General features: G+C 35.4%; 2 protein-coding genes and 1 pseudogene across 8 annotated transcripts in view; 2 read left to right on the top strand and 1 right to left on the bottom strand.

Annotated features, from left to right (window-relative positions):
• Nucleotides 1-20462, top strand: part of SLC25A40 (solute carrier family 25 member 40) — a 49677-nt gene extending 29215 nt beyond the window's left edge. For all 3 annotated transcript variants that reach the window (XM_082472515.1, XM_082472517.1, XM_082472516.1), the window contains 7 exons: nt 7568-7635; nt 9659-9783; nt 10454-10627; nt 14717-14826; nt 17335-17416; nt 19719-19799; nt 20158-20462. In XM_082472515.1, the coding sequence (XP_082328641.1) occupies nt 7568-7635; nt 9659-9783; nt 10454-10627; nt 14717-14826; nt 17335-17416; nt 19719-19799; nt 20158-20270 (753 nt within the window). In that variant the 3' untranslated portion in view covers nt 20271-20462. The remainder of the gene's footprint in view (nt 1-7567; nt 7636-9658; nt 9784-10453; nt 10628-14716; nt 14827-17334; nt 17417-19718; nt 19800-20157) is intronic.
• LOC309665790 (sugar phosphate exchanger 3 pseudogene) overlaps nt 1-26494 on the top strand; it is a 306970-nt pseudogene that overhangs the window by 162652 nt on the left and 117824 nt on the right. The gene's annotated exons all lie outside the window — the stretch shown is intronic.
• RUNDC3B (RUN domain containing 3B) overlaps nt 24001-26494 on the bottom strand; it is a 152227-nt gene continuing 149733 nt past the window's right edge. Inside the window, exon 12 of one of the 4 annotated variants that reach the window (XM_082472509.1) lies at nt 24001-26490. In XM_082472509.1, the coding sequence (XP_082328635.1) occupies nt 26345-26490 (146 nt within the window). In that variant the 3' untranslated portion in view covers nt 24001-26344. The remainder of the gene's footprint in view (nt 26491-26494) is intronic. The other 3 variants (XM_082472513.1, XM_082472511.1, XM_082472514.1) reach the window with 3 other exon arrangements.

Here is a 26494-nt window from a genome sequence, read left to right as displayed (position 1 = left end):
CCACCAGGGAAGCCCTCCATACAAATTTTAGAATTATTTGTTCTAGTTCTGTGAAAAATGCCATTGGTATTTTGATAGGTATTGCATTGAATCTGTAGATTGCCTTCGGTAGTATGATCATTTTAACAGTGTTAATTCTTTTTTTTAAAAATTTATTTTATTTATTTTTTATTTTGGGCTGCATTGGGTCTTCGTTGCTGTGCACGGGCTTTTTCTCTAGTTGCGGTGAGCGGAGGCTACTCTTCATTGCAGTGTGTGGGCTTCTCATTGCGGTGGCTTCTCTTTGTTGTGGAGCATGGGCTCTAGGTGCGCGGGCTTCAGTAGTTGTGGCTCATGGGCTCTAGAGCGCAGGCTCAGTAGTTGTGGCGAATGGGCTTAGTTACTCCGCAGCATGTGGGATCTTTCTGGTCCAGGGATCGAACCCGTGTCCCCTGCATTGGCAGGTGGATTGTTAACCACTGCGCCACCAGGGAAGTCCCAACAGTATTAATTCTTCCAATCCAAGAACATCTGTTTGTGTCATCTTCAATTTCTTATAATTTTCTGAGTTCAGTATTTTACCTCCTTAGATTTATTCCTAGATATTTTATCCTTTTTGATGTGATTGTGAATGGGATTATTTCCTTAATTTCCCTTTCTGATAGCTTGTTGTTAGTGTATAGAAATGCAACAGATTTCTGTATATTAATTTAGTATCTTGCAATTTTACCAAATTCGTTGAGGAGCTCTAGTATTTTTCTGCTAGCATCTTTAGGATTTACTATGTATAGTATCATGTCATCTGCAAACAGTGACAGTTTTACTTCTTCCTTTCCAGTTTGGATTCCTTTTATTTTTCTCTTCTCTGACTGCTGTGGCTAGGACTTCCAAAACTATGTTGAATAAACTATGGTGAATAAAAGTAGTGAGAGTGGGCATCCTTGTCTTGTTCCTGATTTTAGAGGAAATGGTTTCAGCTTTTAACTGTTGAGTATGATGCTAGCTGTGGGCTTGTTGTATATAGCTTTTATTATGTTGAGGTATGTTCCCTCTATTAACCATATACCCACTTTGTTGAGAGTTTTTATCATGCATGAATGTTGAGTTTTTTCAGAAGCTTTTTCTGCATCTGTTGAGATGATCATATGGATTTTATTCTTCAGTTTGTTATTGTGGTGTATCATTGATTGATTTATGGATATTGAACCATCCTCGCATCCCTGGGATAAATCCCACTTGATCCTGGTGTATGATCCCTTTTGATCATTGCTTATCATATTGTTGAATTCGGTTTGCTCATACTTTATTGAGGATTTTTGCATCTATGTCATCAGTGATATTGGCCTATCATTTTCTTTTTTGGTGTGATATCTTTGTCTGGTTTTGGTATCAGGGCAATGCTGGCCTCATAGAATGAGTTCAGAAGTGTTCCTTCCTGTGCAATTTTTTGGAATAGTTTTGGAAGGATAGGTGTTAAATTTTCTCTAAGTGTTTGGTAGAATTTACCTGCGAAGCCATCTGGTCCTGGACTTTTGTTTGTTGGGAGTTTTAAAATTACTGATTCAGTTTCATTACTGGCATTTCATCTGTTTGTATTTTCTATTTCTTCCTGGTTCATTGTTTGGAGATTGTACATTTAGGAGTTTTTCCATTTTTTTCTTGGTCATCCATTTTACTGGCATATAGTTGTTCATAGTAATCTATTATGATCCTCTGTATTTCTGCGGTGCCAGTTGTAAGATCCCATTTTGATTTATAGGTTTTTGTGTATATATTCCTTTGCTGAGGCTTTCTAATTTTTCATTAGTTTCAGACATGTTTGTAAGTGATCATTCAATGATTCCTATGTTGACTGTTTTAAAATCTTTGTCAGATAATTCTAATTTCTGTCAGTCTCAGTGTTGGTATCTATTTATTGTCTCTTTTCATTCAGTCTGACATCTGCCTGCTTATTTATTTATTTGCCACGCTGTGCGGCTTGCGGGATCTTAGTTCCCCGACCAGGGATCAAACCCGGGCCCCTGGCAGTGAGAGTGCCAAGTCCTAACTGCTGGACCGCCAGGGAATTCCCTCTTCCTGCTTCTTAAAATGACAAGTGATTTTTTTTTTTTTTTTTACTGAAACCAGGAAATTTTGAGTATTATGTTATGCAACTCTGAATCTCATTTAAACATTCTATTTAATTGGCCTTTTTGACCCTGTTAACTCAGAGGAAGAGGGGTGCCACCCTGTTATGTCTGGGCAGAACTGGAAGTCCAGGTTCCTCACTCAGCCTCCACTGACACATAGAATGTGGGGGAGGGCTCTTTGCTGTTGGACAGTATGGTCTGAATGTTTGTGTCCCCCGCAAATTCATATGCTGAAATGCTTATGCCTGATGCAGTTGTTTTAGGAGGTGGAGCCTTTGGGAGTTGATTAGGCCATGAGGGCAGAGACCTCATGAGATTAATGCCCTTAGTAAAGAGACCCCAGAGCGCTCCCTTGCCCCTTCTGCCTTGTGAGGACACAGTGAGAAGTCTGAGATCCAGAAGAGGACCCTCATTTGACCTTGCCAGCACCCTGATCTTGGACTTCCAGCCTTGAGAACTGTGAGAAATCAGTTTATGTTGTTCATAAGCTATCCAGTCTGTGGTGTTTTGTTAAGCAGCCTCAACAGACTAAGACAGTGGGAGTGGAATTTCTGACTCCCCTTGTGATTTCCACTGCCACTGGTGGGGGGTAGTCTCATTACTGTCAGGTGATGGTAAAAGTCCTGACTCTCCACTACTCCTTCTCTGATACCACTGTAAGAACCCTTAGCATATTCATCATTGTTATTTAAAAATCCCCAGTCCGATCCTTCCAAGATCTCTGCCATATCTGAATCTGGTTCTGATGCTTGGTTTGTTTCTTCAGACTATATTTTTTGCCTTTTAGCATGGTTTGTAATTCTTTTTGTTGAAAGCTGGACATGATGTATTTGGTTAAAAGACTGAGGTAGATAGACCTTTAATGTGAGCTTTAAGTTTATCTGGCTAGACATTAGGCTGTGCTTACTTCTTGTTTTAGCTGTGTTGTCAGAGACTAAAATTTCCTCTACTGTCCTAGTTTTTGTCTTGCCTGTTGTCTTTGGGTTTTCCTGGAGACCCCTCAGATAGTAAAATAGTTTCCCTTGAGTGTAAGATTTTAAGGAGAATAGAGATTTGGGGCATATTTCAAAAATGGTTACTTTTCCCCTTACCCTGCTGGAAACAGGAGGGGATTTTTTTCTGATCCTAACAGTGAGAACATGGTAGGGCTCATGGAACTGAAAGTCATGAAAGCATAAGGACCCTCCTACAATAGCCCCCTCAGAGTTTTTGATTCTTGAGTTAGTCTACACTGAGCAATCTGTCAATTATAGTTTAAAGTTTTCCTATTGGTCCTGGTTCTGACTTTGGGCTTCTACTCTAGTAAGCTGTGAGTGAGTCTCTGTATCTGTCTGTCTGTCTCTCCAGTGTTCAAGGCAGCGGTTTGACCTGTGACCTCAATTCTCTGATCAGTCTAAGAGGAGTTGTTGATTTTTCAGTTTGTTCAGGTTTTTTGTTGTGAGGACGGAAGTGACGACTTACAAGCTCTTTACATATGGGACCAGAAATCAGAATTCTTCTTTGGATTCACTTTGGTCATTGTCTTCTACTTTCTTGGGTGGAAACATGGATTATTGACTTTAAGCCTTTCTTTTCTCAATTCAGCATTTAAAGCCATAAATTTCCTTCAAAGCACTAAATTAGATGTGTTCCACAAATTTTGGTGTTGTGTTTCCATTATCAATCAGTTGAAATATTTTCTAATTTCCTTTGTAATTTTTTTTGCCATGGATTATTTAGAAGTCTAATATTCAATTTCCCAATAATTGGATTTTTTTCTAGATATCTTATTGTTCCTGATTTCTAATTTAATTCCAATGTGGTCGAAGGAACATACTCTGTAAGTTTTCAGATTTTTGAGATTTATTGAGTCTTGTGTAATGGCCCTACATATGGTCTGTCTTGGTGACTATTTTTAGTGCACGTTAAAACCTGTATTCTGCAGTTGTTGGGTATAGTGTTCTATAAACCATTAGGTCACGGTGGCTGATGCTTCATTTAGACCTTCTGAATTCTTACAGATTTTTAAAATTATTCTCTGATAGAGGATGTAATAAACTTTAGTTATGATTGAGGATTTGTCTGTTTTGTTTTTTTAGTTCTGTCAGGTTTGCTTCGTGGGTTTTGAACCTCTCATTAGGAACATTCACTTGATATGTTTTCTGATACGTTTTTATTATAATGAAATCTCTTTATCACCAGTAATGTTCATTATCTTGAAGTCTTTTATCTGTATGTAATATAGCCACCTTTCAGCTTTCTCATATTAGTGTTTATATGGCCTCTTTTTCCATTCTTTTACTCCAAGACAGTGATATAGTTGTGCTTTGTTCTTTTACCCTAGAGTCTCCTCAGATAGGATCTGAGACTTTTGCAGTTCTTTTAGCTGGGATCTTCTCTTGTTTTACAGGAGGCCTGTTGATATAGTGGCTTTTAATTGGGAAATTTAGTCCTTTAATGTAATTTTTCATGTGGTTGGGTGTTAATCTACTATCTCTGTATGGTTTTTTTTTTTCCCTAACTGCTCCCTTTTTCCCTCCTTTCTTGCCTTTTTTTGGATTATTTGAATTTTAATAATATTACATTGATTTCTCTATTCCCATTTCTAGGGAGACAGTTCTTCAAAAGTGTTTCACATTTCTTCATATCTTGTGAGCATGGCATTGGCTGCCCTTTGTTCCTGACCATCTTTTCAAGGATGTTTGTAGAGTGAATAACCTTGGAAGATACAGTGCTTCCCTCTAGAGCAAGGGGATGGCATCCTTACTTCCTATTAGAAAGGATTTGGATTCCCTAAGGTCAGATTTCCTTTCCTGTAATGCAGTCCCACTGTGTGTTCGGGTGTCATCTAGCCTTCTTCACATTGCCCTGTGGAAATTGGGGCTCAGGAAACAGGCATCAAAATGCTGATACTCTGGCTGCTGCTACTGCCGCAAGTAATAAACTTTATGTCTCACCCCAGAGAGTTTTGTCTTTACCGTCTCTCATGATACCGTGGCAGGCTGACTTGTTAACTAGCAAGTAGAGTGAAATCTCAGACCCCTTACAGTCTTGACATCCTTTACTCCCTCCTCCTCCTCTGTGCTATTGCTTCATTGATAGTCCATCTTGTTACCTTACAGATTCCACAATTCACAATTAGAATTTTTGATTTAAATAGTCTTATGTCTTTTAAATAGTTAAAAAGAGAAAAGAGAGAAATACGTATTTTACATGTAACCACCTACTTAGCATTTCTTTTGTACTTCCGGCCTTTCTGAAGATTGTAGTTGCAAGGTGCCATTATGACCCTTTATCCTGAAGAACTTTTTACAGCATTTCTTTAGTGAAGGTATTTTGGCAGTGTAGTCTCTAAGTTTTTGTTCTTACAGAAATGTCCTTATAAAGTATTTTTGAAGTGTGTTTGGCAGCATATAGAATTCTGGGTTAGTTTTTTTTCAGCACCTTAAATATGTCATTACATTGTCTTTTGGCCTTTCATGTGTCTGATGAGAAGTTAGTCTTCATTTATCATCCTTTCCCTATATGTATTTTGTCATTTTTCTTTTGTTTTTTTGTTTGTTTGTTTTGGTTTGGTTTTTTAAATAATTTTTCTTATCGTGTTCTGAATTCACAGCATTTTTTAAAAATTTATTTTTGGCTGTTAGGTCTTCGTTGCTGCGTGTGGGCTTTCTCTAGTTGCAGCGAGCAGGGGGTACTCTTTGTTGTGCCGCGCAGGCTTCTCATTGCGGTGGCTTCTTGTTGTGGAGCACGTGCTCTAGGTACATGGGCTTCAGTAGTTATGGCATGCGGGCTTAGTAGTTGTGGTTCACGGGCTTAGTTGCTCCGTGGCATGTGGGATCTTCCCGGACCAGGGATCGAACCCGTGTCCTCAGCATTGGCAGGCGGATTCTTAACCACTGCGCCAGCAGGGAAGTCCCTGTTTGTGTTTATTCAGTTGGGATTTTTTTGAGATTTTGGGCTCTGGTATCTCTCACTAATTTGGGGAAGATTTTGGTCATCATTTCATCAGGTAATTTCCTGTTCTATTCTGTTTCCTTTCCTCTATGACTCCACATAAACCTGTGTTGATATTTCCCCTCAGGGCTCTGAGCCTCTGATACTTTTTCTTCATTCTCTTTTTTTGGCCACACCGCAAAGGTTGCTGGATCATAGTTCCCTGATCAGGGATTGAACTGGGCCCTTGGCAGTGAAAACGCAGAGTCCTAACCACTGGACTGCCAGGAAATTCCCATTTTTCTTCATTCTTTTTCTCTTCCTTCTTCAGATTTAATAAGTTCTGTCTTCAACTCCAGTGACTCCTTGATGTCTCCTTTCTGCTGTTAAGCCCACTTAGTGAATTTTTCGTTTCAGGTTTAGAATTTTCATTTGGCAGTTTTTTTATAGTAACTATTTCCTTGCTGAAATTGCAAATTTGTCCATTCATTATGCATACATCATCTTTTAAATTCTTGAACGTGTTTATAATAGGTGCTTTGGAGTGCTTTTCTGCTGATTGCCTCGTCTTAATCATCTCAGTGTTGGTTTCTGTTGACTACTTTTTCTTTGAGTATGGGCACATTTTCTTGTTTCTTTTTATGTCTAATGAATTTTGATTGGGTACTGAACATTATGAAGAATGCTTTGTAAGACTGTGGATTCTTTTATATTCTTCTAAAGAGTCGGTTCTGTTCTAGAGGGCAGTTAACTTTGGCTGGATTCAGCCTTCACACTCAGGTACCATTGTGGTGGGCTGCAGCTGAAATTTCTACCCAGCCTTTAGTTGCTGGGGGTTTTTTTGTTTGTTTTTGCCAGAACTCTCTTTTCTTCTCCTGGTGTTGCATGATTTAGTGGTGAGCCACGTTCTGTGGCTGATTTTGTCTCTAAATTTGGAGGCTTACGTCCTCTGCAGCCTTTTTTCCTAGGATTTCCCTTGTAACTTTCTGATTAGTCCCAGCCTGAACTCTGATATTTGCCATCTCAAGCAAGTAAATGTGCTTTTCCTTGCAACTCCCATAGGCAAAAAGCTGTAAATTTGCAAATCTCACTCATTGCACTTTGTCTTTCAACAGTAAGCTTCCCTATAGTTTCTACTTGCTTTTGGTTCTTCTCCAGAGATTTCAGATATTGGGTTTAAATAATATTTTCTCAGATTTCATAATTGGACAGGAGAGTTAATCTCTGCCATTCGTCCACTTCCTTTTTATAATAATCTTTGAAAAACATTGCTTCTTAGCCCTAAGTAGAACAATCCCAAGCTGAGTAATATAGATTTTATTCTGTAAGCAGGAAGTATCATCCAGAAATACTTTACTTGTGTTTGAAAGTTGAGAAAAATTCCTTTTATTTTTTTTAAAGAATGGGCATACATAAAACTGAAGCTTTTATTTTAGAAATAAATGCTTGAAAGAAGCAAATTACCAATCAATTATCACCATAAACTTTTTTGTATATAAGGTTCAGGTATATATTTTGACCACTTCTTTCTATTATAATTTTAGGATGCCTTTTTGAAAATCATTCGAAATGAGGGAATTAAGTCCCTGTGGAGTGGCCTTCCTCCTACCTTGTAAGTTGAAATTTAATATTTTTCTTACTAAATGATGGTTGTTATTTTGCCTTATAATCAGCCTCGTTGGACAACATCATGCATTTTTAATATTAGTGCTTTTTCATTTTCTAGAGTATTTTTTTGTGAATCTCACAGCTGTCCACACATTTGATGATTTGCTGGAAGGATTCACAGGACCTCAAGAAGTGATACTCATGTCTGCAGTTTATTACAGCAAAAGAAACAAAGCAGAATCAGTAAGGGGAAAGGACACAACAGGAGTCGACCAGGCAAAGGCACCCTGAGCCCTCCCGTGTGACACTGCAGAGCGTGTGCTGCTTCTCCCGGCACTGAGCTGCAGTGGCACACGCAGTGTTTCCGTCTCATGCAGCCCTGGAGTCTGAGTCTAGGGCTTGTATTGCGGGCTGATGACGTAGGCACATTCTGTTTGTGACCAGCTGTGATTACCAAAACCCTAGCGCCCCAAAAAGAAAGCAGATGTTTACCCAAAATCACATCATTTGCACAAATCAACCTAGACAAGCTGGTTTAGTGCTCCAGACATACAGAAAAACCTTGTTATAGGGAATATTCCAAGGGCTAAATTCCTTGGGGGTGACCAAAGGTCAAGCAGACAGATAGGTCCTCCTGAAGATATAGATTAGAGCAGCTAGGCCTGCTGTGTTCACTTTGGTGCACAAGCATAATTTTTTTTTTTCATGTTCAGAAATTAAGAATTTAGTGTTCATTTGACTGTTTATTTTACTAAAATAATGAGAGGTATTGTGCTATGTATACTTTCCTTTTCCAGATAATTATAATTCTCTACTAACTAGCTATTATATGAATTAACATGACAAGCTAGTAAGGCTGAAGCTGAATGTAAAAATCCCATAATATCTTGACTTTCTCTGCCTCGTTTCTTTCTAATTTATCTTTTTATAGAGCAGATTAGTCAGTTTTGAGGCATATATTCTAAACAGTGCCTGAGGTTATAAAGTTAGCGGTAGATCCAAGAGCAGCAGTCGGTCTTATTCCTAAATTCTCATCGTCACACTTCACTGTAGAACATTAGGCATTTCCATGTGTGGTCTGTGAATGTCCTTGGTTAGGCCATAAACAGAGACTGGTTTTTTGTTGCGCTAATATCTATGACATGACAGTACCTGCAACTTTGTGTTTAATTAATAACTCCCTCTTGATATTTTCATTTGAAAGAATAAGTCATTGGAATTTCCTCAGAACTCTAGTATATATAATTCCAGCGACATTAATTGTAATTTATTTTCAGTTACAAGCAGGTATGGTATATGGTCCACAGTTCAAAAGAATTTTACACTTGTGCTTGTACTTTTTACTTTAGTGATTTTCATGTTATCGTAATGTAGTTGGGAAGGAAGACCAGAAACAGAATAAGTCAAGGAGATAAGAGAAGTGTCCTTGGGGCTTCCCTGGTGGCGCAGTGGTTGAGAATCTGCCTGCCAATGCAGGGGACACGGGTTCGAGCCCTGGTCTGGGAAGATCCCACATGCCACGGAGCAACTGGGCCCGTGAGCCACAATTACTGAGCCTGCCCATCTGGAGCCTGTGCTCCACAACAAGAGAGGCCGTGATGGTGAGAGGCCCGCGCACCGCGATGAAGAGTGGTCCCCACTTGCCACAACTAGAGAAAGCCCTCGCACAGAAACGAAGACCCAGTACAGTCATAAATAAATAAATAAAAGAACGTGAATTTCTTTGAAAAAAAAAAGAGAGGTGTCCTCATTTGTCTTTTCCTATTTATGACCTGACTGGGTGCTCTGTAACTTAACTTCTCAACTACAATATAAACCTTTGGAGAGCAGATACCTACTTTACACCTTTTTGTTGACTAAGTTAAACACTAATAATTTTTTAAATAAAAAAAAAAAAATCGATCTCATGGCTGATTTGTTGTGGTTTTCAGCTTATATAAAATAGAAGGATTTTATCTTATATTTAACAATAAGAATATGCTTAAGCCTTTGATAATGTTGTACAAATCTTTTTGTGTTTCTAACAGAGTGATGGCAGTTCCTGCCACAGTTATTTATTTTACCTGCTATGACCAATTAACTGCTCTTCTGAGATCTAAATTAGGAGAAAATGAAAGCCGCATACCAATTGTTGCTGGAATTCTGGCCAGAGGTAAGTAATAAATTACTATATTTTCATTCTGATTTCTGCTTAACGCTTGTTTTAAAATTCTGACATTCATAGAGAATTTGTTTAAAATACAGAGTATTGGTAAAGATATATTTTGCATTGTAGTTTGTACTAATTTGTTAATATCTATACTCTAGAAGTCATATTGTATGGTGATTGCCATCAGAATGAGATGGGATCAGCCTATCCCTGTCAAATCTTGGACAGAGATTTTAGATTTGAGATTTTAGACTTTAGATTCTAGATTTTAGGATGATAACAGATAGCTGTCAAATTAATGCCAACGTCTTTAATCATTTTCCTTGTAGACTTTGAGATTCAGAGTTTAATCATAAGGAAATTTGCCTCTGCACAGAAGGACATTTTTCTCTGTGCAGTGGAAGTGAGGTTTGTAGTAGTCCTCGTTGATGTGTAAGGGTTGTGGAACTGCTCTTGAAAGAGTTGAAACCAGAAAGAGTAATGTATGTGAAATACCTTTATCAAGAAAAAAATCTGAGCCAGTATGGTTGGTATCATAAGATATTTGATTTTAAGGTTTGCTTCATTTCAGAATAAAAGCTTAAAATACAAAAAGGCATGAAATATTAATTTTTGCATGTGTGTTTCCATAATGCATGGCTTTGTTTTTGTTATATTTGCTTGTTTGTACTAGTTGGTGCAGTAACTGTAATAAGTCCACTGGAATTGATTAGAACCAAGATGCAGTCTAAGAAGTTTTCTTACGAGGAACTGCATCAACTTGTCAGCAAGAAAGTGTCTGAAGATGGCTGGATTTCCCTCTGGAGGGGCTGGGCTCCTACCGTTCTTAGAGATGTACCATTCTCAGGTAGGGTTTATCTGCAGGTTTGCCTTACATATCACTTTTAAATCAAGTAAATTTTAAACCCTTTAAGGCTAAAGGTAAGTTATCTTCTTTAGTGACCACACACTCCTAGTTCAGTGTTGGGCTCTCAGATCTTGATAAGTATTTATTGAATGAACAGTTTCTAATTCAAGCCTGGCTTTCTTTTCTCTTTGTGTTTATGTTTGATTTCTTTTTAAACATTAATTGGTGTGTATTCATAGTTAGATAATGCAAAGTACCTTTAAAATTAAGTCATAATTAGTAAGATAAGTAAAGTACTACAAATCAAGATATTATGAAATACATTTAAGGGACTTCCCTGGTGGTGCAGTGGTTAGGAATCCGCCTGCCAATGGCAGGGGACATGGGTTCGATCCCTGGTCTGGGAAGATCCCACATGCCGTGGAGCGACTGAGCCCATGTGCCTCAACTACTGAGCCTGTGCTCTAGAGCCCGCAAGCCACAACTACTGAGCCCACGTGCCACAACTACTGAAGCCTGCGCGCCGCAACAAGAGAAGCCACCACAGTGAGAAGCCCGCACACTACAGCGAAGAGTAGCCCCCGCTTGCCACAACCAGAGAAAAGCATGTGCGCAGCAACGAAGACCCAATGCGGCCACAAAGAAACAAACAAATAAATAAATAAATTTATAAAATAAAAAATAAAAATACGTTTAAGACCACCTGTGAATTATATTGACTCCTACTTTTTTCAGTTATTAAAGATAAAAATCTGCCCCACTGAGTGTCCTGTAGGGACTATTATAAATCAGATTCAAGATTGTGCTAATCATTGAATTATGCAAAGGGAGAAAAATCATGAAAAAGAAGTGCAAAAATAACAACTTGTAGAATGTGCATACTTCAGTAGTGTTGGGTTGGCCAAAAAGTTCTTTTGGGTCTTTGGTAACATCTTATGGGAAAATCCTGTGGCCAGCCCAGTATTTCTCTCGTGAATCTCAGAAGTTTCCATTTAAAACCTGGAAGATTGCAGCACTATTTACAATAGCCAGGACATGGAAGCAACCTAAGTGTCCATCGACATATGAGTGGATAAAGAAGATGTGGCGCATATATACAATACAATGGAATATTACTCAGGCATAAAAAGGAGTGAAATTGAGTTATTTGTAGTGAGGTGGATGGACCTACAGTCTGTCATACAGAGTGAAATAAGTCAGAAAGAGAAAAACAAATACTGTATGCTAACATATATATGGAATCTAAAAAAAAATGCTTCTGAAGAACCTAGGGGCAGGACAGGAATAAAGATGCAGAAGTAGAGAGTGGACTTGAGGACACGGGGAGGGGGAAGGGGAAGCTGGGAAGAAGTGAGAGAGTGGCATGGACATATATATATATACACTACCAAATGTAAAGTAGATAGCTAGTGGGAAGCAGCTGCGTAGCACAGGGAGATCAGCTCAGTGCTTTGTGACCACCTAGAGGGGTGGGATAGGGAGGGTGGGAGGGAAACGCAAGAGGGAGGGGTTATGGGGATATATGTATACGTATAGCTGATTCACTTTGTTATAAAGCAGAAACTAACACGCCATTGTAAAGCAATTATACTCCAATAAAGATCTTAAAAAAATAAAAATTAAAACCTGGAAGAAATAATTATTGAGAACCCTTGTATTAACATTCCTTTTTCCCTTTGAGTTACTCCTTTTCTTGGGCTGTCATTCACATCTCTGCATCTTTCCCTTTCTATTAGTATTTTTCTTCAACGTTTTGTGTTCAGTTACACTTTTTAGAAACATTATAGATTCCTAGACCAATACTTTTCCATTTTTTAAATTATATTTAATACATAAAAAGTAATGAAGATATAAATTATGAAGTGCACTAATAAAATGGAAACCTGTTAAGTCACCACTTCAATATATGAATTAGAATATTGAATTTATATAATCATGAAACCACATATGTCCACCTCCACTGTCACATCCTCAGTGGTAACCACTACACTGAATTTTTATCGTTTGATTTTTAAAAAGTAGTTTTACCATGTATGTATTACTGCTAAATAATGTTACTGACTTTTGCCTATTTTTGAGGTTTATAACTTATTTTACTCAAAAATGTAAGATTCATTCTTGGTTTTCATGTGTAACTGTTTTGTTTTCACTCGTGTTTATGTCTGAGAAAACAAGTAAACAATGCTGTGAACATTTTTTTAACGTGTATGGGTATAAGAATCTCGTCAGTTTTAGATCTGCTGGTTCATGTAAATATACACGTTTTAAATTTTATGTGGTAATATCAAACCCTTTTCTAAAGTGATTGTGCAGATCACAACCACTAGCTTCCTGCTGCTTCATTTCAAACCCTCACCAGCACTTTTATTGCCAAAAGTTCTTAATTTTTGTTTACCTAGTAATATAAAGTGGTATCTCACTTTAACTTATATTTCCCTGATTGTTAATGAGGTTGGACACTTTCATTGGCCATTTATTTATCCATAATTGATTAGGGGTCGCGGCTGAAATAAGTGTCCGTTTCCTCCTCGTATGGATACTTATCCAGGCATCATCTGCTGAATAACCATGCCTGCCGCAGGGGTTTGTTGTGGCGCCTGTCGTATCAGAGTTTCATATATGCATGGATGTGTTTCACTGGCCAATTGGTTTAACCCTGTGCTAACAGTACAGTACTGTCTAAATTAAAGTGCATAATAAAAAAATCTTCACGTTACCTTTTTTTTTTTTTGCTGTAGGAACATCCTTTTTCTTTATAACTCTTAAATAAAGTCTTTTAGTAGAGATTTAGAATTTTCTTTATAAAGGTTACATGTACAACCTCTTTTTCTAACATTCATTTATAGGTACCACTCACGCACAACTTTTAGTGCCTATTTTAAAAGACCTATTTAAAAAAAAGCTGTCTAAATCTTTGTGGCTGCTGCACTGTTACCGTCAATTCTTGTCTGTTAGCTTATATTCAGCTACTTGTAAACTCTTATAAGATTCTAATTTGCCTATCTTTTAGGTTTTCTATGTAGACAATATGTAAATTGTAACTACTTTATTTCTTCATTTTTTAATAGTTACAGCTTCTTTCTATAAATACTGTGCTTACTGTGCTGCCTAGTACAATTTTGAATAGCAGCAACGATAGTGTTGCATCCCTATCATTTTCCTCATTCTAAAGGAAAGAGTTCTGTTGTCTCACCATTAATAATTTTTGCTACAAGTTCTTGATGCATATCCTTTATCAAGTCGGAGGATTTCCCTTTTATTCCTAGGTTTCTAAGAAATTTGTTTGCTTTTTTTTTTAAAATTTATTTATTTATTTTTGGCTGTGTTGGCTCTTCGTTTCTGTGCGAGGGCTTTCTCCAGTTGTGGCGAGCGGGGGCCACTCTTCGTCGCGGTGCGCGGGCCTCTCACTATCGCGGCCTCTCTTGTTGCGGAGCACAGGCTCCAGACGCGCAAGCTCAGTAGTTGTGGCTCACGGGCCCAGTCGCTCCGCGGCATGTGGGATCCTCGCAGACCAGGGCTCGAACCCATGTCCCCTGCATTGGCAGGCAGACTCTCAACCACTGCACCACCAGGGAAGCCCAGAAATTTGTTTGCTTTAAATGAAAGTGTATAGAATTTTATAAAATGCTTTTCCATCATTTTTAGATGATTATACAATTCTGTTAATGTGGTATATGGCATCTAAAGCACTTACTACCTTTGCATTCATCAGATAACTCAGTTTAGTCATAGCATGTGATCGTTTATGAGATAGTCTGGCTTCAGTTGCTGATTATTATTTTTTAGGATTTTTACATCAGTGTACATGAATGAGACGGAACTGTACTTTTCCTTTCCTCTCCTGTCCTTGTCAGGTTTTGAAATTAAAGTCCTACTTTTTACTGATGCATAGTTTTTTTGTTTATAAGACTACTAGAATATTATTGAGAATTTTTTTTTTTTTTAAATCTCGCCTAGTATGTGTCTAAGCAGAAAGCAAGGTGTGTCAAGACTAGAATTCTCTTTTCTTTAACATACAGTATTCCTTAACTATTTAAAGTCCACATTTCATTTCTAAATATGTGTTCATTTCATTCTCTGTTTTTACAGCAATGTACTGGTATAACTATGAAGTTTTAAAGAAGTGGTTGTGTGCAAAATCTGGTTTATATGAACCAACATTTATGATCAACTTTACTTCAGGGGCATTATCTGGTTCTGTAAGTTTATTCTTTTGTTAATATTCCACAATAGTGATAATTGTCTTACTAAAATAAAACAAAATATTATGTGGCATTTCATGTCTATTGACATAGTACTTTGGGGCTGCAGTGCTTTAAAATTTTTATAAGTATTTACTACGCTATTTTGAAGATAAATTACTAGCCATTAAATATTTTTAAATGCATTTTATATGTTTTTATTATATTACAAATACATTATGTTTTTCTGAATCTTTTAGATTTGTTAGATCATTACAGTTGTGATCATGGTAAGAGTTTAAATAGTACTTTATTCTTTACAAGGTATTTGGCAATTCGGTCATTAAATGCCAGTAGATCTGGTTATTTAATATTTTATAGAGTGTCATCTCATTCATATGTATAATCGGATTGAATAGAAGTAATTTCATCCTTTGCTGCTAATTCCTGTTTCTTTGGGAACATTTTGGCTGAGTACCTCTTAAAAGAATTTTAATAAAAGTTATAGTCAGAAGGGAGAAATCTCAAATGACCATTTTTGGGTAGTAGAGAGTTCATCACCTTTTGCCACCCCTCCACATAATGAAAAGTTGTGTAGTGGACTTCCTTTATGCAGATTCTTATCACCATGATCTTGGCCACAAAGAGCTTTCTTATACCCACATACTTAGAAAGTGAATTTGTGATGACACAGAGTGATGTGCTGACATATTGGAACCAAATGAAAACAAGAGTGAAGGAGCATAGTGAGGTCATGGAGACCTGCAGAAAAGTACTGGAGTAACTGTGTCAGAAAACCTAGGCTAAGGAAGCCCCTGAGATCGTGTTCAAAATTTAGACGTGAATATTCCCGGGTCTGAGATCTGTCAAATTAAGCCTAGTGGGGTATAAAACTATTGAGGTAAAAGAGCAGTTCTTTTTAGCAATTTAAGTAGTTAGAATACCAGCAAAATCTTTTCATTATCTTTCTTATTTGTGAGGTGATTAAAAGTAACTTAATTGTATTTTATTTATATCTTAATCCAGCACGAATGAAGAAAAACAAGTACTATTTATATTTAGAGATTCATAACAGTTGGAATTGTAGAACCAATTCTGTACTTAATGCTTTATATCTTAAAAAAAAAATGGCTATATATCCTATAGCCATTGAATAATGGCTATAGGCTGTTGTTCCAGCTTTCCAGTAATATGAAGGAACGTTCTCTATTTTACTACTTCTGCCTAACACAGAAAACTTATTTTAAAAAATTTTAATGATTTAGAAAATATTGCTGCCTTTTGACTGTTATCAAATAACAGCAGAAAAAGCACATCAGTGGGACAATGTCCAGGTTTTCTGTCAGAAAACAAAATAGCCTAAACCATATCATTTTAGAAGGTGTCAGGCTCATACCACATTGTTGCTACCTTTGATACTCCCATCGGCCCTCCCTATCCAGAGGTTCTGCATCTGCAGAGTCAACCAGTTCGATTCCTGATTGTTGAATCCACGGATGTAGAACCGCAGATATGGAGGGCCGACTCTACTGCGCCATTTTATATAAGGGATTTGAGCATCTGCAGATTTGGGTATCTGTAACCAATACGCCCCGGATACTAAGGGACAACTGTATGTGTTAGATTGTGGACATGGAGACACAATAATTGATTTTATCTTACCTGAGATCTTTGAAACTGATTTCAAGAACTTAAATCTTTTAACATTGACAGGTGAAATAAATGTAAATGATTTTAAAGGGTATTTTATGAGCATATTGGCCAAATGTGAGTTGGGAAGCAAAAAATAGAGACCAGGTTTTACTTTGTATGATTGTTGTATCAAATATTAATGAGACATTCCTCAGGGAATTTATTCTTTCAAAAAACCTTCATTGCTTAATTAGGGCATTATGAAAATAATTGTTAAATTGATTCATTTTGAGGTAAGTTTTTAAAAATGTGATCTGTGAGCTACATTTGATAAATATGTTGAAACCTATAAAGAAAAGGTATATAGAACTAAAAGTACATTTTCTTTATTTAAATTTAATTTTTAATAATATTTATTTCAAAAACATTTGTTGGAAAATTTTAAATGCTTACTAGATACTTGAGAATTTCCACATTAAAATATTATACCTTCATATGTAGTAAAGGAATAATGGAACACACAGGAGCATCAGAAAATGTGAATACTGGTTTCAGAGTCAAAGAGGTCTGGTTGGAATTCTGACTCTGCCACTAATAGTTGTGTGACCTCAGGAAAATAGGGGAACTTTTCTGAGACTGTTTACTTTCTCCTGAATTTTGGGAAGAATACATAAGACATATATCTTTTTTCTTTAATAGAGCTTCTTTTAAATACCTCTGGTTTCATTTTATGTTTCACTTTAGTTATGATTTTTATTACTATCCTTATTAACTAATGTGCTAGTTATGATTTTTATTACTATCCTTATTAAGTAATGTGCTAATCAGAATATTAAAATACTTAAGGAAAAATTTAAAAATAGGTTTAAATTAATCAGTTTTACTTTTTGTTAGTTTGCAGCTGTTGTAACTTTGCCATTTGATGTGGTGAAAACACAAAAGCAGACACAACTTTGGATATATGAAAGTCGGAAAAGTAAGTTTAATTAATTTACAACATTTTTAAGATGCCATGAAAAATTTTTTCTTTCCAGATACTAAGTTAGGAATATCTAAAATAGGGAAAACAATACGTTTTTTTTACTTTGTTACCTTACTCTTTATCTAACTCAAACTAATACACTGTTAGAATGGAATGCCCAGAAAAAAATACTCTAAACCTAAACAAAAAATTTAAGAAATCTTAAAGACTATGTATTTTGCCTGCCATGAGTTAAGTCTCATACCTGCTATATAGAAGATTAAATTATGTAAGTAGTCTTTCAAATAAATGTAGGCAAACCAGGGTGAAGGATAGGCAATTACTGGGAAATCTTTTTTCTTAGTGCATCTTGTTTCATTAGTATGCATACACATTTTGTTGTTGTTTATTTTTTAGCTTCCCTTCTTTTGATGTGTTTTTTCTGCCTACTATCCCATCTACTTCTTTGTAACCTATAATTTCTTCTAGAACAAAAGCATACTCTTAGTTGCTTCTACTAGATCCATTCTGTCGTTATTATAGAAAGTATAGCAAGCCCACTGGAAATGGGGCTTCGATTGTTTCTGAAACATACAATTGTTAGGATTTGATAAATTTGGATGGTCAGTAGATGAGTGTTTATTTTACTGTTGTCTATGCTTGAAATATTTAATAATCACAGTGTTTCCTTACACTGTAAGAAGTTGCTTATCACCTGTAGGATTAGCTCTTCTGATGCTGGATCTTTAGGCAGGAGATACTTTTGAGGTTCTGTTAGAGCTCTGCAGTGGCTTACCTCCAGTTGATAACTCTTTCTGTTCTTTCTCTTTTACATTAATTTCACCCTGCTATTAAAATAGAGAGCAGTCTGGGACTTGAGAGTTCTATAAGATTAGAAATACCCAGCTACTTGGCCTCCTTTCTTTTACCAGTTGCTTCCAGAATTTAAATGAAATAATTTAAACATGAAGTATAAGTTACCAACTTGTAAAGTTTTTATCATTGACTTTTTTTAGAAAGTTAAATTCCAGTCATAAATATTTTGTTCTTGGTTTTAAAATGTGTATGTATTTACTATATCTATACTTACACTACTTATATTGATAGTTTAGCTTCTTTAAGTAAATCACAAGGCCTCATTTATCTTTATAGGCAGAGAATCTGATATTTTACATGAAAGAAATTTTGAGATAATGAGCCCCTCTTCATTAAGTGGCAAATTCTAAAAAGCTGTTTTGAAAGCTATCTTTCTCTTACTTTTCCCTTTTTCCCTAGGCATACTTAATAATACGTACTTTAGTCTTTCTTAATGACTGCACGTTGTCATCACTGTACACATTGATTACTGTAGAGTTTCATAATGCAGCTCTCAGAAGCTAGTGAGAATAACTTAGGAGTGTTTGCCCATCATCCAGTGGTCTCAAACCACGACTTTGACATCTTCAGCTTCACAGTTTTCACATGGTAGTATGCCTACTTCTTGGCAGACTTTTTTCACCTATTGCATCTAGTAGCCTGTGGGCTACGCCAGATGCTTGTAATCGTTGTGTAAAATGAAGGTAAGCAAACTTTATGTATGAAACAGCTCGTTCATGAGGTTTATGTTTGAACTTCAGTAACATCTATTTTTGCTGTTTTCAAAAGATATATAAATTAGTTTTTACTGTGTTCCAGATATTTGAGTAATTGCAAATAAGTGAGATGTTACTGTTAGTTACAGGAAAAATCTTCCCTTTGGAGGAGACAGCACTGCTTTAATTTATTTCAAGACTGGTACATTTAGTATTCAGAAAGGTTTTAATAAAGCAGGACCTCACTAGGGAGGAAGGAGCTATTGTCCTCAAAACCTCTTTTTGGGAAAAAAAAATTTTTTTAATGTATGCAATAAAAATTGATGAAAAATGGTTATCAGGGCTTTACTTTGGCTTTGGGAACCCCATGAAGATTTCTGTACATCTTTAAAATTTTTCATTATGAAAGATTTTTAAGATGTGGAAAAAAGTACAAAGGATATACATACCACCAAGCTTAAAAAACAAACATCATCAATTCAGAAGAAGTCTTCTGTATATTCCTCCTTGATTGCATCTGGTCCCATGTACCTTAAAACTTAACTGCCTTTATGATTTTTTCTTTTTAATGAATCCAACTATTAAAAATAAGATTTAAAATAGCTCTTTAGGTAAACAGATCTGTTCTTACTATAGTGAAATGATATACCACAAGGCCATAAACACTGTTTTATGTGTTTTATCTGTATTAGAAATTAAGTGGTAACTTACTTACAATAGCATCATTTCTTTATTTTAACACTTAGTTTCTATGCCTTTGCAAATGTCAACATGGGCTATAATGAAGAACATTGTTGCTAAGAATGGATTTTCCGGATTATTTACAGGTAAAAATATTTCCTTTATCAAATCATTGACTAAAATGATTACTTTTACCTTTAAATCTATCACCTTCCTAAATTACCTTTCAGCAGGAAATTATTGAAAATATTCCACATTTACTATTTCCTCCTAAATATCTTTGCTATAAAAGTTTAAAAATGTTAAATAACAGTAGATTTACTATTGATATTTCTAGAGGAGGTGAGGAATAAGCAGTTTGGCTTCTTCTTTGACAACAGTTTATGGGACAGTATTTCATATATCACTTCACTTACTTTGATAACTATCAGAACGAAACCAAATAAGTTACATTTAAAAAAATAAGGTAATATTTGTTGTGAATTTTTTCTGTTCTCTTTTCAGGCCTAATTCCTCGTTTAATTAAAATTGCTCCTGCTTGTGCTGTTATGATCAGTACATATGAATTTGGAAAGTCTTTTTTCCAGAAACAAAATGCTCGAAGACAGCAATACTAGAGATGCTATTTCAACCTGAAATAACCACCATGACCAAATAATAAGATGGAGAATCTTAGACAAGAGCTTTTTTTCACCATTATCATCTTACAATGGTTTTATATCTTTCTTATCTATAATTTAAATGAATAGTAAATTTCTACTTTGCATTTAAATCATAATCCTAATTTTTAAATAAATTTTTTATCCTAATTTTTGAGATTTTGAAAAAGATATTCCAGAAATCATCACCATTGAGCATTCTTATAAAGAAAAGAAGAATTATTCTACACTGAAAGCAATAATCTCAGAGTTTGGTAACAAATCTCCGTGTAAGTTAATCCTATTGAGAGTGTGTCAGAGACAACAGAACATTTTGAATTGTGTGCTGAATGATGTACAGAGTCTAAAAGAAAAATTCGCAAATCGTTTATACACATTTAAATCACGGGCATAGATATTTAAGTATTTCAGCAAAGTAGATAATGGAAGGCAGTCTTTAGATAACATTATTCACATATACCACATATTACCTGTTAGTTATTTTCTTTAATTCACATGCATTTGGTATTTTGTTTTTTTACCTTGTTACTGTTCTAAGGCCTCATGAATATTAGGATTTCTCTGATCAGAGGTGTATGGTTATTTTATCTTCATGAACCAAAAATAATTTGTATGATATTGATGCTGCTATTTTTGATGACTAAAGACCCTGTGTTATCTACTGTCTCTGCAAGAGAGAGGGAGCTTTTACTGCCTGTATCAGATGTTCACTTCAGTCAAACTTGGGTGTGCAGTGGAAAACCACATTGTATTCAGACCAGTAAAAATGCTGTTTCAGCACAGGAAGGGCCTCTGGTTTCAGCTGTCCTGTAATGTAAGTATCACCACTTGTGGAGTTCTCTAGGTCATTTCTATTGGCTTGTTCTAACAAAATTGAGACTATTACTACAATATCAGTCACAGAATATTTCCAAAGTGTCCCTTGATTTTACACATCTCACATTAGTATGCTAGACCAAGAACTGAACAGGCAGCAGTTTCCTTGAAGAAAGAGCTTTTGGTCACTGGAGGCTAATGCCTAAATAATTTAGTTAATGAATGTAAGAATGAAATAAAAAGGATATGATTTCAAGACAAACAATATTTTTTTAATATTTTTGTTTTTCTCAAGATCTGTATCCTGTGAGAAAAAGCACTTTATTGCAGTCTATGTGAATTTTATGAAAATGTGAAGCATATTTTTCCCTAAAATAGAGTAATATATTTAAGTGACAAATCTCTAGTGTTGGAAGAGGAATTAATGTATTTTCTAATATAGTAGAAAACTGTTTATGTTTCACCAGAAATAAACTCTGTAGGGTTTGTATTTAACCTTTTGTGTTTATTTTATCCTCTGTTGATTTACTTTAAGTTTGCAACATATATATCCATAAAAATGTAAATATTTATAACTTTGACTTATATTTTCATTAAAATATTTTGTGCTTTCTTAAAATATCACTGTGCTTCTAGCTAAATATTTTCATATAAAATCATTATGTTAATGCTATACTACACACATATATATATAAAACACACACACATGAAAGTTTATCTTGAACACTGATGTTTAACAGTATTAAATTTAAATTTACCTTGGTTCTGCTATGCTTCTTTTTGATAACTGGTAGAAAAAGGCAAAAAAAATTTAGGTTTTGAAATGCTCTCAAAAAGCGGTCACATATTTCAACTTAATGTCACTTATAAACAACGGAAGGGAAATTTTCATCCTCCCCCCACCCCACTACGGACTGCACTTGTGAAAAATGCTTACTTTATGACTAGAATAACTTAAATAAATCTAATGCCCTACAGTTTTTCTAACATACATTACGTGCAATGTATCTGAATGAAAAGAAGGCTGAACTGAAGCTTTCTCTATACTTAAGTGGTCCAGAAGCATTAATAGTAGCAACTGAAAAGCATTTGGTTACAAATTGTGTTCTTGGTAATGTTTCTGAAAGGAAACAGTTTCATTCTGTTAATGTTAACTTCTAACATACACATTTAAATTTTTTAAGAAAAATGTCTTAGGCAAGTATTACATGTTTGCTACCTTTCATATAATACACGTTTGACTTTTAAAAAAAGTAATATGGAATTAAAGTAAAATTTTCTTTATTTCTAGGAAGACTATTCACTATGCTTATTTAGCCACATTTGACTACTTTAAATCCTAACCTCTTTTTTTCTGGGGCACAAATTACAGGGATGTGGAAAAGTTTAGTGTATCACTTTAAAATTTTTTTCCAAAATGAACTTTTAAAAATAAATTACTGCTGTTATATTTTAATCTATCATTCAACACTTACTGAGACCTTTTATGTGGTAGGCAGTATAAAAAGCACTGGAGATAAGATGACATTTCAAATACTCTCACTGGCCTTCAGGTTTCAGCTGTGATTGCTACAAGTATGCAAAAGGAGTGATGGAAAAGCTGAAGAATTCTCCCCTCAGCCTGTGGCGGAGGGACTAGTCAGGAAATGCTTCTAAGATTAGGACATGCGATCCAATTAAACGTACCTGGAGGTTGGGAGTCTTCAATCAGGCAGTGGTATTTAGCGCCAGTGGCTTGAGCAGAGAGTATACATGGCCATGTGGTAGGAGATAAGATTGGAAATGGAGTCCAAGGGGCCTTGTCTGCCAAAGGAGGAACAAGAAGCAAGAGGGAGCCAAGTAAGTATTTTTGGCACAGCTTTAAAAGTTAGAGTTGTGTTCTGTTTTGTTTTTCCCCCAAGACCAGTATTTTCTTTTAACTGAAAGAAAATAGGATAGCACAGTTTAGCACAGCATAGAATAGAAAACACCGGGATGGGTCACGTGTTAAGGCCAAGTGCTGTGTAGTGAAACTTTGGTTTTAGTTGGGTTTTAGAAAAATAACTGGCAGTATGAAAAAGGGGACTTATAATAAGGTGATCTATTTAAAAACAAAAGTTTTGGTTTGGATTAAAATATATTTTTAAAAGGTACCACTGTGGCATTGGTATAATTTTACCTTCTCTCTCCTATCAGTGAAGTAAAACAAATGCTAAAGCAAAATACAAGGTGCTTTGCTTACAGAAGAGCAAAGTGGATTAGTTTAAAAAAAAATAAGGAGCCCTGATGTTCAAAGCAGTCATGTGACATTTCCAAGGTAATCCAATGTATTAGTTTATCAAAACTAGAAATTGTAACCAACAATAGGAAATTTAACAAAGAATTTACATAAGTTGTAAATTTGAGAAACATTTTTAACCACTTGAAAACTTGTATGTAAATCTAATAAAGATGACTTAAATAAAAACCAGCTGAGTCTACTTGCATTTTTAAGGTTTCTGTCAATCATAATAGTAGTCTGTATTTGGTACTTACCACTTACGAACTTATACATATGATGTTATTTAATGTTGACATCCTGATGCCATCAGGCAGGTGCTGAGAAGATGGTGATGTTTCCATTTTACAGGTGAGAAAACAAACATGGTTGTTACATAATAAAATCAGAACACTGCCAAAACCACTACTGTACCGTACCACTTCGGCAGATGTTGTCAGCTTTAAAGCATATCATGTCATTTTCAAAAAAATAAAAAGTATTTAATTTGATGCGAAATGAGGATTTCTCCGAAACCATTTCCATATTAGTATTTTAGGTGTTAATATACACTTACACATTTGTTGAAACGAAAGTTCACTGTACACCTTGAATAAAGTAACTTTTTGTCATGGAAAAAATAAGACTACTACTGCATGGTACAAAAGTTTAATATACATGCAACAAGTATCGTACATCAAGGCAACAAAATACACATGGAAATAGTAGCATATAGTTCAGCATTCTATTTAGGGGAGGGTGTGTGAACAAGAAACATTACCACCTAAAATTAAAGATTGAGACATACCTCGTGCAAACATTAACAAGCTACCTCTATAACTAGTGTGAAATGAACTGTGTAGAAACCTGAAGTCACATTAGCAGATGAATTTTATACCAAGAGCTCCAAGAAAGGAGAAAAAGTCACTATCCTCAGATGTCATGTTTAAATCTGCATTTAGCAGCATGTTAAGACGCACAAGTTATTGTACACATTAGGCAAATCTGAAAAATTTGATCAATTATGGAACCTTGTATTTCCTTTCTATATTATAAAAATGTATGGAAAAAATTTAACAATGACTTTTTTTTTTTAATTACTGAAGGATAATAAATGACATTTGAGAGTGGACCATGAGTGAAAGCATTTAAACGTTCTGATAGCTGTTAGGAAAGCAGCAATAGCGCTTAAGGCTAGCCTAAAATTTTTGAAATTCCCCTCGACCGTTCTCTCGTTCCCTCCTCCCAAGGTTTCCACTGTCCTCATTTAAACCTTCCTTCTGTTCCCCCATGCTGATTACAAATTGCTTTAGATACCTCTCACTCACAATAATGTGTACAGAATAAAGGTACCATTTCTCAATATTTGCATTACTGCAAGTACTAAAGCCTCACGCTAAAGGAATAAAGCTCTGAACATGTTCTGGTACATCTAAGATAATTTATTTTAAGGGATTTCAGGCTGCCTTTGTCCCTGAAATGACACTGTTTGAATGGTCTTAACATATAAGACTAGCCTTGTCACTATTTATTATCTTAAATTCCAAATGACGAGCGTAAAGCTCTAAATATTTCAGAGAACCACGACACTCCCACATTTCTAATACAAAGAATGACTATAACAAGTGCTGCTTGTCTCCTCTCAATACAATATTTTAGGAGGAACATTCTATATGTTGAAGTTACTAAGTTTGAATGTAATGTTTTATTAACAAATAAATATAGCATATGAAGTCCCCAATAAGTACTGTAGTAGCCTCTTCATGTAAACAATGTATAAAACTTCTTTGGCACAGCTGATCATGTTTTCCTCATATTACTTACTATAGAAAATATACTTCATACCTTTTCTCTTTCAATATGGTGGAGTTTTTAGGGACAAATGTACAGTTGTTCCAAAATTTGCAAAAATTTAAAAGACGGCTCATGGCTTTTTAAAAAAAGAAAACTAATTTTTTACCTGTAGAAGTGGAGTAATTTTTTAACATTAACATCAACTTAAAAATGAGACTATGGTATGATTAATGACAGAAGCTGTAAAGCACGTATGACACAATTCACTCTTGCATACGAGGCAGAAAAACAGCACTGGACGTCAGACATACTGTTAAGTATGGTGATTAGCCTACTGATCCTGACTTTAAAAGCGTCTCAGATCCTTAAATGAACTTGAACTCTTTCCCAATTAAATACTTTTTCAACATCTGTTCTACATTTTAAAATGTTTCCAGTTTATGAGACATAAACTTATCAATTTTGAAATTGATAAACTTTTAAGAAAATCTTGGAAAAACAAAAACAAATGTATTCACTTTACCTTAATGGTCTAAAATACTGTAAAATACTTCCCCTGTGACCCTAACAAATTTAGTAACTGCCTAACGACACATCCTACAAAATTTATAAAATGTTAAGTGGAATGTTAGGTTGATGCCAAATGATAACTGTTAAAGAAAAACTGAAAAAGCCACTGTGAAACTGCAGCTAAGAACCTTTCTCTTCACTTTAAAGACAAGGCATTTAAATATCAGAACCTGGGAAGAAATTCATGAAAAATGAAGTAACTCATTCTTAGAAAATTTAATCACTGAATAAAAGAGGAAAAGAAAATACTTAGCTTAAGCCTTGAACTCGGTCTCTGGCAATTATGATACATTTAAATATATGAAAATCAGCTGAATAATAAATATGTACAATTTGCCATGGATTATTAACTTAGAGGATCTCTGAAAGTTTTTTTTAAGCCTATTCATTTTTAAACTTCCTCAGTGACAAATATAGGAATTTTAAAATGAAAAGTGGCAGAGTCATTTTTTTTTCACTCAGAAGTTTACATGGAGTGGACTGAATTCTCTAATATAAGCGACAATTCCAGACATGTGCCAGAACAATATAAAATTCCAGATGTTTTCCCAGCAGTCAAACTTACATAAATAGAACATTTGCAACATAAAAACTTTTGGCTTTTACATAAAATTTTTCAGGATGGAGTTAGACCTGGACTTGTCATCTCTGTTGTAGGACTTGCAAGGTAGTCATTAGATTTTAGGCTTGTTAGAGATTTGTAACTTGCCACTGATGTCAGAGACCCACAGAGACCAAGTAATGAGGGAGTATCTTCTTTACCTGA

Source organism: Balaenoptera physalus, assembly GCF_965194825.1.
Source record: "Balaenoptera physalus genome assembly, chromosome: 8".
Lineage (NCBI taxonomy): Eukaryota > Metazoa > Chordata > Mammalia > Artiodactyla > Balaenopteridae > Balaenoptera > Balaenoptera physalus.
This window is presented reverse-complemented; position numbering and strand designations above follow the sequence as displayed.